The 12,818-nt window shown below is 49.4% G+C and overlaps 1 protein-coding gene across 5 annotated transcripts in view; it reads left to right on the top strand.

Moving 5' to 3' along the window:
- Nucleotides 1–2,759: 2,759 nt before the first annotated feature.
- Nucleotides 2,760–12,818, top strand: part of LRRC49 (leucine rich repeat containing 49) — a 394,882-nt gene continuing 384,823 nt past the window's right edge. For 2 of the 5 annotated variants that reach the window (XM_063926210.1, XM_063926208.1), the window contains exon 1: nt 2,764–3,073. In XM_063926210.1, coding sequence (XP_063782280.1) covers nt 3,035–3,073 — 39 coding nt within the window. In that variant the 5' untranslated portion in view covers nt 2,764–3,034. Of the gene's footprint in view, nt 3,074–12,818 lie in introns of all 5 variants that reach the window. The other 3 variants (XR_010179247.1, XM_063926209.1, XM_063926211.1) reach the window with 3 other exon arrangements.

The following is a 12,818-nucleotide window of genomic DNA, read 5'->3' as shown; positions in this document are numbered from 1 at the left end:
GCCGCCGCTCCTCTTCCTTCCCTCCCTCCCCCACGCCGCACCGCCGCACACGCCTCTGATGTGCGGGCAGGAGAGTGCAGCCTGCGCCTCTCGTTCCCCTCAGTCTCCGGTGGGTGTTTCAGTTTACTTCAGCGCCGATCCGTGAGCCAATCAGAGCTCGCACCCGCGAGCTCTGATTGGCTCACGGATCGGCGCTGAATTAAACTGAGACACCCGCCGAAGACTGAGGGGAACGAGAGGCGCAGGCTGCACTCTCCTTCCCTCACATGACAGACAGGAGGACAGCGACGGCAGCGGTGAGTAGGGGAGGGGGGCATGTTATACCTGGCACTGGGGGGGCATGTATACCTGGCACTGGGGGCATATCTGGCACAGGGGGGCATATATACCTGGCACTGGGGGCATATCTGGCACAGGGGGGCATATATACCTGGCACTGGGGGATATCTGGCACAGGGGGGCATGTATACCTGGCACTGGGGGCATATCTGGCACAGGGGGGCATATATACCTGGCACTGGGGGCATATCTGGCACAGGGGGGCATATATACCTGGCACTGGGGGATATCTGGCACAGGGGGGCATGTATACCTGGCACTGGGGGCATATCTGGCACAGGGAGGCATATATACCTGGCACTGGGGGATATCTGGCACAGGGGGGCATGTATACCTGGCACTGGGGGATATCTGGCACTGGGGGGGCATGTTATACCTGGCACTGGGGGATATCTGGCACTGGGGGGGCATGTATACCTGGCACTGGGGGATATCTGGCACTGGGGGCATATCTAGCACAGGGGGGCATATATACCTGGCACTGGGGGATATCTGGCACAGGGGGGCATGTATACCTGGCACTGGAGGATATCTGGCACTGGGGGCATATCTGGCACTGTAGGGGCATTTCTGTATCTGGCACGGGGGGCAATGTATATCTGACACAGTGGGGGCATTTGTGTATCTAGCACTGTGGGGCAATGTGTATCTGACACTGTGAGGCAATGTATGGCACTCTGGGGGCATTTCTGTATCTGGCACTGTGGGGCAATGTGTATCTGGCACTGTGGGGCAATGTGTATCTGGCACTGTGGGGCAATGTGCATCTGGCACTGTGGGGCAATGTGCATCTGGCACTGTGGGGCAATGTGTATCTGGCACTGTGGGGCAATGTGTATCTGGCACTGTGGGGCAATGTGCATCTGGCACTGTGGGGCAATGTGCATCTGGCACTGTGGGGCAATGTGCATCTGGCACTGTGGGGCAATGTGTATCTGGCACTGTGAGGCAATGTGTATCTGACACTCTGGGGACATTTGTGTATCTGGCACTCTGGGGACATTTGTGTATCTGGCACTGTGGGGCAATGTGTATCTGGCACTGTGGGGTTATATGTATCTGGCACTGTGGGGCAATGTATATCTAGCACTGTGGTGCAACGTGTATCTGACACTATTGGGGTCATACGTGTATCTGCCCCTCCCCCATATGTGTATCACGCCCCCATTTTCATTGGCCACGCCCCATGTGGCATTTGGCCACACCCATTTTTTTGCGCGCGCGCCTTCGGCGCGCGCACACAGTACCCGTAAGACATTTTTTCTACTTGCACCACTGAGGAGGGGCATAGAGGGAGGAGCCAGTGCACACCCATTCTAAAGTTCTTTATAGTGCCCATGTCTCCTGCGGAGCCCGTCTATACACCATGGTCCTTTACGGAGTCCCCAGCATCCTCTAGGATGTAAGAGAAATATATATAGAAATCTTTCATGGCATCAAGTTCAGAAGGGAAGCAGTTAGCTTCCCTACATACGGTATCCTGGCGGTCAATATACCGACACCGGGATCCCGAGGGAGGACACAGATACCGACGCCACCCTGGAATGCCGGCGTCACATTACCAACAGACGGCATCCCGAACATCCACACAGCAGGATGCACTGACATCCTACCGCGCATGCGAAGTTAGGTTTAGTCTGCAGAAGAGGGATTAGGGTTAGGCTGCAGCGCCGGGAGGGTTAGGGACCGGGAAGGGGAGGTTAGAGTTAGGCATCAGGCGGGGAGGGTTAAGTTTAGGCAGCGGGTAAGGGAGGGTTAGGTTTAGGCAGCAGGGGAGGGTTAGGCATCAAGCAAGGAGGATTAGGCACCACCGGGGAGTGTTAGGCACCCACAAGGGAGGGTTAGGGTAGGGTCAAGAGGAGGGTTAAGGGGCATACTGGGGTGCTGTCGGCATTCTGAAGGATGGAATGCGGATTCTAACCAACGGCATCCTGTTCATTGACAAATCATTCTGAACCCGTTCAGAACATGGGGCCCCCCAGAGATGTCAGTGTACCAGATTTCTGTTACAGACCCTGGGAGATCTATTAAGCCTGGTGAAGTGATAAAGTGGAAGGCGATAAAGCCCCAGCCAATCAAGTCCTGTCATTTTTCAAAACCCAGCCTGTAACTTAACAGTTGAGAGCTGATTGGCTGGTACTTTATCACCTTTCACTTTATCACTTCACCAGGCTTAATAAATCTGCCCCTGAATCCACTGTGCCTGTATTTAATATCCAGCAGACCCCACCATCTCTGCCCAGGTACCCGTTTGTCTAAAACAGGCTATTCTAAACGTAAACCGCAGAGCTTGCTGTCAACTGTGCTACATAATATGGGAAACGCAGTAAGCCACAAAGCTGCAGTCAGCAATACCACGCGTACACGTGACGCTGTAACGCAAAAATGACGCGCGCCCATATGGCCTCCGGCCCGCCTGGCGGTGTCACTCTGGTGTGTGTATGACTAGCAGCGGCTGCCATGGCGACCGGGAAGCGGCGAGAGGAGGGCGGGTGGTTGCAGTGCCATGGTAACACAAATCGCCACCTGACTGATGTGGGATATACCACTGTGCGGCTGTGTGTGAGAGACAGGAGAGGGCTACACCACTGGCGGAAGGGAGGGGGAGGAAACGCTATCGCTATCTGTTCCCGTAACCTCCGCTGCTGCCCCCTGACCCACATCACTCCTTAGCATGTACTGAGAGCAGCGCGACATGTTCCCCAACAAATACCGGGGGAGGCTGCTGCCTAATGTGAGTAACTGGCATTGTGTGTGTCCGTGACATTCGCCCATTCATATGCTGCTATACAGTGTTATATTACTGTATATCATGTAACAGTGGGGAGTACCATAATATGGTTTGTTATGTAACTAAACTGGCATATACTGTCTGTCTATCTATCTATCTATCTATCTATCTATCTATCTATCTATCTCTTGTTAAAATAACTATCTGCTAGTAGTGTGTGCAACAGACATTTTAAATGAATAATTGAGCACGTGTAATTAGTTTGTATGCATCTTGCTAATTTTCCAAGCTCCAAGTATGTGTAATGGAGCCTCGTGTGTTGTGCTGGCCATACATTATCCAGTTACTGTGTAGTGTGTTGCCGTGACCGACCACAAATTATCAATCTGTCAGACATAGCGAATCATCCAGATTCCACCATGTCTGACAGATGATTTATGCAGGTCGGCTGCGTCTGGCAGTGTAAGCGCTGCCAGTGTAAGCGCTGCTCCTGTCCGAGCAACTGATATTTTCCCTGTTCCTTCACAGGGGATGAATGGGGAAATGTCTCCGTCCCAGGGGAGGAAAGCAGATATTTATTTATTTATATAGCGCACACATATTCTGCAGAGACTATTTGCCCATTCACATCGGTCCCTGCCCCAGTGGAGTTTACAATCTATATTCCCTAACACATGCACACGCACACACATTCATACTAGGGTTAATTTGTGTTGGGATCCAATTGACCTACAGGTATATATTTGGATTGTGGGAGGAAACCGGAGTACCCGGAGGAAACCCACTCAAGTACAGGGAGAATATACAAACTCTGCACAGGTAGAGCCATGGTGGGAATCGAACTCATGACCTCAGTGCTGTGAGGTAGTAATGCTAACCATTACACCATCCGTACTGCCCATGAGATATTAGGCGAGATGTAATAGATTGCCGCAGGTGTTGGATGCTGGCCGATCTTGGATTTTTTTTTTTTTTTTAAGACCAAAACCATGCCTTGTAAATTACTGTCACTTTAAAAAAAAAAGTCATAGATCGGGCCGCAATCCCACACCTCGAGCAATCTCGGACTCTATTACAGTGTGTGGCCATATGCTATGAGATATCTCACAGTGTTTTTGCCACAATATCTGCTGGGGTTCAGGCTGTCAGATAAATGTCTGACAGACCTTTTATCCACTGGCGTTGCTATAATGCGTGCAGTGTGTGCGGTGAGTCCAGAGGGGGCCCCCACCGCACACGCTGCACCCATTTTCTGAATACTCACCCCTCCAGAGTCCCGCGGCGACGTCCACGGCGGTATTAAAACTCTGTGAAAATGGCCCAGCGGCCATTTTCACGGAGTTCTGCGCATGCGCAGTAGAGAAATCTCAGGGAAAATGGCCGCCGCACCATTTTCCCGGACATCTGCACATGCGCAGTAGAGTCTTAGTGCTCTAGTGCTCAGACTCTCAGCGCTGCCGTCAGAGAGGAGGGGGCCCGAACGGAGGAGGCTGCACCCGGGCCTCCTCTCTTAAAATGCCACTGCTTTTATCTGACTACACATAAGCCATCATTAATACCATTTATGTATATAAACGTGTAATTGTATTTATAAGATGTGTCTTCATCTGTAAATATGTGACAGCCTCTTTCGACATTATACTTAGTGACATGTCATAGGGTGGGTACGCACTAGGCGATGTGCTCTATGAGCGACGCCACCTAGAGTGTTCCCATCCCTGCTGGGCTGGTCGGCGGCAGTGTATACACACTGAGCGTATGCAATCGATATCGCTCAGTCACGTCACGCCACAGCCGGACCGTGCATCCAGTTTTTGAATGACAGTCCCAAATTGAGCTGCATACACGGCCAACAGCGAGGGTCGTTAACGACCCGCGGGGCTGCACATCGCTCGGCGGCGGCATACACACTTAACAATAAAGTAAACAATGTCTCAGGAAGGGTCAAAATGAGCGACGTTGTTTACATTACCGCTAAGTGTGTAGGCACCTATACTGTCTGCCTGGATATCTGCATCATAGAGTCTCTGAAGGATTCTAAAGGATAGCTACACAATGATATGGGGCTCTTACCTAAACGCATATTATGAGCATTGTATGTGTGGGGCATTAGGACGTACGCAGGACATTGGACTGTTTCATAATTGGATCTGCCTGAAACACAATATTTATTTGTTTGTAATAATGAGAACACAAAATATTTTGGTGTGCTCGGGACAATCTTTTTTACCATAGTATTTATGCATGCATGTAGGGTCGCAGAGATTTATAGCTGTGGCAGCCAGATATATAGTACTACCTTATGCTGATGTGAGTCTTCGCATGTCTTCGTGCTTATAGTTGCATCACCTACTATTTTTCCATTTGCAGTCTCAGCCATCATTGTTCATAATTAGCACTTACACCTTCCCCATGCTGTGGCAATAGATCCATCAGTAACAGGCCTCCCTTTGTAACATGCACAGTACTCCCACAAAACAGATCTCTTATGTGCCCTAGCAAGCTAGCTGCCCAGTTGACACCTAGAAATGCCCCTTACTTGGACAAAGAAAACCGGCTGCTCATGGAGCCTCCATCGAGGTGGTATTAGATTAGATCAGATTTTGACTTGACAGCAGACACACACCTGCAAACAAAACTCGCGGCCCTCGTGCCCAATTTTGGTTTCCCGCGCATATGCACACTCCTGATACCGGTCGGTATCCAGTTTAAAAAATGAATGCAGGCAGGATTTTCAGCAAGAAAAGAAAAGAAGAAATACACAATGCTCCGGTGGTCTCCGCGGCTCCTGTGGTCTCCCCTTTATCTGTGCACTGGGGAGTTGGCTGCTGGGAGGTCTAGTTCTCTCAGCTGTTGCCTCTGGGATGGGGGTGGGTGTCACACATACACACCAGGGGTCACAAACACTGATGCACACACTCCTGTACACTCACACACACTCGCACAATACATTACACTCAACTCTGCTGATTGAGGAGAAGACACCGTTTCGGAAGGTGAGTAAATTACTGACTAAGCTAAATGTAAACTTTCAAATTCTTAATTAGTCCTTAGGGGTGAGGTGCTGCAAGAGTGCCAATGCAAGTCTCAGTGATTTTTCCTATTCAGACTTTCCTAGTCAGACTTGCTCTGGGAGTACGTGAAAGAAAGCTGTGGTGATTTTTATAGAAACCAATGCGTCTCATTTTCTCTCCTGCAATTGAATAGCAAAACTCCGCGGGTGCAGGACATACCCAGCTTCTGTTTTTTTACATTTCCTGCTCTTAATTGAATTCCCCCCTTACACACTAGGGTTAATTTGTCATATGCATGCGTAAGATGGTGTGACACGTGTACTATGTGTTTTTGAAATATAAGACAGCATGATGTTACAAGGACACTGCATATGAAGTGATCTACTGTTGTTCCTGGACTGGGTACAGGTAAGCAAATATTTTTTTTGTCTGTGTTTGAAGATGTGGTTTATATTTAATCCTACAGTAAAACTATTTTAAAGATGCTGTATTTGTTTCACTTTGTTCTGAACACAAGAAAGATCACTTAAAATAACTTCATGGTATACAACGATTATAAGTTTAGTGTGTAGTAGATATTACATATGTTGATTTAGGATTAAGTAAGGCTGTTTGTAATGTAAATTAAGAATCACTTGGGCTCATGCAGAGTTTGGATGTAAAGCTGTGTACAGACTGGAGCGATGTCAGGCTGATTTGCCGTTTCATAACAACAAATTACCCACGTCACTCATTGTGTACGGGTGATTGCGTGTGGTCACTAGCGACAGACGCTAGATTTGATGTGCTCTACATCAAACCTAGACTTACTGCTAGCGACTTTGTTTATGATAATGGAGGATGGAACATGACCGTTCCTTCCTTCATTAAACCCGTTCCAGTGTGTACACCCAATTGGAGCTCAAGGGCATTCATTCTGATGTCGGAACGAATGTCCGACGCTCCAATGTGTACCCAGCTTAAGTCCAACATAGAAACAGCCAAATGCACTTTGTTATGTGTAGTAAGAGAATAGTTTCTCTCTTTTGTGCCTCTATACCTTTTGGTATAATGAGGATGGGAAGCTGCAGTCTGACGTAGCCGCAGTACAGTAGAGGCATGCCAAAGATCTTTATATGGCATGTACTATCTCTCTGCCACCCACTGCCTCCATGTCGCAGACTGCCTCCCCAGTTACCCACTGCCTCCATGTTACCCCTGCATCTCTCTTTCACCCACTTCCTCCATGTCACCCTCTACCTCCCCAGTCACCCACTATCTCTCAGTCACCCACTGCCTCCCAGTCACCCACTATCTCTGTTACCCACTGCCTCCATGTTTCTGACTGCTCCCCCAGTCACCCACTATCTGTTTGTCACAAATTACCTCCCTAGTCATGGACTATTTCACTATCACCCACTGCCTCCCCAGTCACCTGCTGCCTCCATGTCACACATTGCCTCCCCAGTCACCAACTATCTCTCTGTCACACACTACCTCCCCAGCCCACCACTGTCTGTCTGTCACCCACTTCCACCATGTCTCACACTGCCTCCCCAGTCACCCACTATCTCTCGGTAACCCGCTTCCTCCATGACACACACTTTTTCCCCTTGTCACCCTCTGCCTTTCTCTGTCACCCACTGCCTCTCCCCTGTGTTACTATCTTTCCAGCACCCTCTCTCTCCTGTCACCCTCTGCCTCTCCAAGGCATCAACCTCTCCCCGTCATATGCGTACAGCATTCCTTTTGAGGCCACACCCCTTGTTGTGAGGCCACTTTACCTGCAGTGGCCGCGTCTTTGGTGCACACAAACAACACCCCCCCGTTCAAAGTTCATTGCCGTCAGTCAACACGTTGACAGACAAAATGTAATTAACAATGGGAGCAGGTACAGACAGCCGCAGTGTGTTCATGCGCTGCCATCGTTTGTAGAAACCTCATGTTCCCATGTCATGGTTATAACCCCCCCTTCCTTGTCATTTTTTTCTGAATCTGCCCTGCCAGTTCCATTTACAGATTGTCTTATTGTCCACCTACAATGGAGCCCAACCTTTACAGAAAAGATGGGCTTATTTGCCTTACTGCAACATAGCAAAATAAATCTGTAGTTTTGAGTGCACAAATTTGTTGTCATGTTAGAGGACAATAAACATAGACAAATCTATTTGGGAGATCGGTTTTACTGCCAGTGACCCCTGTAGAAACTGTGCATGAGAATTGAAAAGCATAATATTGTGTACTCTGTCAATAAAGCTTTAAAAGCGCATTTTCAAAACCTCCCTGAGCACAATGTACTATGGAGGTCTTTCAGGTCTGATCGCTGTGTTGCGTTTTTTGCTGTCCTGCATTCAGAAAGTCGCCGTCTACCGTGGGAGTGTATTTTCACCGTACAAGTGTGCGATCCTATGTGTACACCATGCTGCTAAAATTAGTGTGTGCAGTGCGATTGAATCAGGCTGATCGGGGCCGGAGCTGACGTCGGACACCCTCCCTGAAAACGCTTGGGCAAGCCTGCGTTTTTCCAGAACACTCCCTGTAAACGGTTAGTTATCACCCACAAACGGCCTCATCCTGTCAATCACTTTGTGAACGCCCGTGCGAACGGATATTACGCACCATCCTGTCGCTGACGGCGATCCCTCTTGTTGTAGGCCAACGCGTGTGTGCATTGCGATGCATGCGCTGTTATGACCTGATCGCCCGCTGTGCGAAAACACACAGCAGAGATCAGATCTGAATTACCCCCTATATACTTTAAAAGTGCAACCATAGAACACTATTGCATTGTACTGTGTGTTAATGCTAGTAATTGCTGCAGGCACTGTTGAATGTTTGTCTATGTTAGTATATAGGTTGATTAACTTATTTACTTTTCTCTGACGTCCTAAGTGGATGCTGGGGACGCCGTCAGGACCATGGGGATTAGCGGCTCCGCAGGAGACAGGGCACAAAAGTAAAAGCTTTAGGATCAGGTGGTGTGCACTGGCTCCTCCCCCTATGACCCTCCTCCAAGCCTCAGTTAGATTTTTGTGCCCGGCCGAGAAGGGTGCAATCTAGGTGGCTCTCCTAAAGAGCTGCTTAGAGTAAAAATTCCCTGACTGAAAATATTGATACCCTTGACAGGGACAGTATTTTATTGACTATAGTAAGTGCGATGTCCATATCTGCCAAAAGATGTTTATGGACACGACAGTGGTCAGGTGATGCAGATTCCAAACGGCACATGGAAGTATTGCCGTATAAAGGGGAGGAGTTATTTGGGGTCGGTCCATCGGACCTGGTGGCCACGGCAACAGCTGAAAAATCCACCTTTTTTACCCCAAGTCACATCTCAGCAGAAAAAGACACCGTCTTTTCAGCCTCAGTCCTTTCGTCCCCATAAGGGCAAGTAGGCAAAAGGCCAGTCATATCTGCCCAGGGATAGAGGAAAGGGAAGAAGACTGCAGCAGGCAGCCCATTCCCAGGAACAGAAGCCCTCCACCGCTTTGGCCAAGTCCTCAGCATGACGCTGGGGCCGTACAAGCGGACTCAGCTGCGGTGGGGGGTCGTCTCAAGAATTTCAGCGCGCAGTGGGCTCACTCGCAAGTGGACCCCTGGATCCTACAAGTAGTATCCCAGGGGTACAGATTGGAGATTCGAGACGTCTCCCCCTCGCAGGTTCCTGAAGTCTGCTTTACCAACGTCTCCCTCCGACAGGGAGGCAGTATTGGAAACAATTCACAAGCTGTATTCCCAGCAGGTGATAATCAAAGTACCCCTCCTACAATAAGGAAAGGGGTATTATTCCACACTATATTGTCGTACTGAAGCCAGACGGCTCGGTGAGACCTATTCTAAATCTGAAATATTTGAACACTTACATACAAAGGTTCAAATCAAGATGGAGTCACTCAGAGCAGTGATAGCGAACCAGGAAGAAGGGAACTATATGGTGTCCCTGGACATCAAGGATGCTTACCTCCATTTCCCAATTTGCCCTTCTCACCAAGGGTACCTCAGGTTCGTGGTACAAACTGTCACTATCCGTTTCAGACGCTGCCGTTTGGATTGTCCACGGCACCCCGGGTCTTTACCAAGGTAATGGCCGAAATGATGATTCTTCTTCAAAGAAAAGGCGTCTTAATTATCCCTTACTTGGACGATCTCCTGATAAGGGCAAGGTCCAGAGAACAGTTGGAGGTCGGAGTAGCACTATCTCAAGTAGTTCTACGACAGCACGGGTGGATTCTAAATATTCCAAAATCGCAGCTGTCTCCGACGACACGTCTGCTGTTCCTAGGGATGATTCTGGACACAGTCCAGAAAAAGGTGTTACTCCCGGAGGAGAAAGCCAGGGAGTTATCCGAGCTAGTCAGGAACCTCCTAAAACCAGGAAAAGTGTCAGTGCATCATTGCACAAGGGTCCTGGGAAAAATGGTGGCTTCTTACGAAGCGATTCCATTTGGCAGATTTCACGCAAGAACTTTTCAGTGGGATCTGCTGGAAAAATGGTCCGGATCGCATCTTCAGATGCATCAGCGGATAACCCTGTCTCCAAGGACAAGGGTGTCTCTTCTGTGGTGGCTGCAGAGTGCTCATCTACTAAGGGGCCACAGATTCGGCATTCAGGACTGGGTCCTGGTGACCACGGATGCCAGCCTGAAAGGCTGGGGAGCAGTCACACAAGGAAAAAATTTCCAGGGAGTGTGATCAAGTCTGGAGACTTCTCTCCACATAAATATACTGGAGCTAAGAGCAATTACAATGCTCTAAGCTTAGCAAGACCTCTGCTTCAAGGTCAGCCGGTATCGATCCAGTGGGACAACATCACGGCAGTCGCCCACGTAAACAGACTGGGCGGCACAAGAAGCAGGAGGGCAATGGCAGAAACTGCAAGGATTCTTCGCTGGGCGGAAAATCATGTGTTAGCACTGTCAGCAGTGTTCATTCCGGGAGTGGAAAACTGGGAAGCAAACTTCCTCAGCACGACCTCCACCCGGGAGAGTGGGGACTTCATCGGGAAGTCTTCCACATGATTGTGAACCGTTGGGAAAGACCAAAGGTGGACATGATGGCGTCCCGCCTGAACAAAAAACTGGACAGGTATTGCGCCAGGTCAAGAGACCCTCAGGCAATAGCTGTGGACGTTCTGGTAACACCGTGGGTGTACCAGTCGGTGTATGTGTTCCCTCCTCTGCTTCTCATACCTAAGGTACTGAGAATTATAAGACGTAGAGGAGTAAGAACTATACTCGTGGCTCCGGATTGGCCAAGAAGGACTTGGTACCCGGAACTTCAAGAGATGCTCACAGAGGACTCATGGCCTCTGCAGCTAAGAAGGGACTTGCTTCAGCAAGTACCATGTCTGTTCCAAGACTTACCGCGGCTGCGTTTGACGGCATGGCGGTTGAACGCCGGATCCTAAGGGAAAAAGGCATTCCGGAAGAGGTCATTCCTACCCTGGTCAAAGCCAGGAAGGAGGTGACCGCACAACATTATCACCACATGTGGCGAAAATTTGTTGCGTGGTGGGAGGCCAGGAAGGCCCCACGAAGAAATTTCAACTCGGTCGATTCCTGCATTTCCTGCAAACAGGAGTGTCTATGGGCCTCAAATTGGGGTCCATTAAGGTTCAAATTTCGGCCCTGTCGATTTTCTTCCAGAAAGAATTGGCTTCAGTTCCTGAAGTCCAGAAGTTTGTCAAGGGAGTACTGCATATACAACCCCCTTTTGTGCCTCCAGTGGCACTGTGGGATCTCAACGTAGTTCTGGGATTCCTCAAATCACATTGGTTTAAACCGCTCAAATCTGTGGATTTGAAATATCTCACATGGAAAGTGACCATGATGTTGGCCCTGGCCTCGGCCAGGCGAGTGTCAGAATTGGCGGCTTTGTCTCACAAAAGCCCATATCTGATTGTCCATTCGGACAGGGCAGAGCTGCGGACTCGTCCCCAGTTTCTCCCTAAGGTGGTGTCAGCGTTTCACCTGAACCAGCTTATTGTGGTACCTGCGGCTACTAGGGACTTGGAGGACTCCAAGTTGCTAGATGTTGTCAGGGCCCTGAAAATATAGGTTTCCAGGACGGCTGGAGTCAGGAGAACTGACTTGCTGTTATCCTGTATGCACCCAACAAACTGGGTGCTCTTGCTTCTAAGCAGACGATTGCTAGTTGGATGTGTAGTACAATTCAGCTTGCACATTCTGTGGCAGGCCTGCCACAGCCAAAATATGTAAATGCCCATTCCACAAGGAAGGTGGGCTCATCTTGGGCGGCTGCCCGAGGGGTCTCGGCTTTACAACTTTGCCGAGCTGCTACTTGGTCAGGGGCACACCCTGGCTGAGGAGGACCTGGAGTTCTCTCACTCGGTGCTGCAGAGTCATCCGCACTCTCCCGCCCGTTTGGGAGCTTTGGTATAATCCCCATGGTCCTGACGGAGTCCCCAGCATCCACTTAGGATGTCAGAGAAAATAAGAATTTACTTACCGATAATTCTATTTCTCGTAGTCCGTAGTGGATGCTGGGCGCCCATCCCAAGTGCGGATTGTCTGCAATACTTGTACATAGTTATTGTTCAAAAATCGGGTTATTGTTGTTGTGAGCCATCTTTTCAGAGGCTCCGCTGTTATCATGCTGTTAACTGGGTTCAGATCACAGGTTGTACAGTGTGATTGGTGTGGCTGGTATGAGTCTTACCCGGGATTCAAAATCCTTCCTTATTGTGTACGCTCGTCCGGGCACAGTATCCTAACTGAGGCTTGGAGGAGGGTCAT

Source organism: Pseudophryne corroboree, chromosome 6, assembly GCF_028390025.1.
Source record: "Pseudophryne corroboree isolate aPseCor3 chromosome 6, aPseCor3.hap2, whole genome shotgun sequence".
Lineage (NCBI taxonomy): Eukaryota > Metazoa > Chordata > Amphibia > Anura > Myobatrachidae > Pseudophryne > Pseudophryne corroboree.
This window is presented reverse-complemented; position numbering and strand designations above follow the sequence as displayed.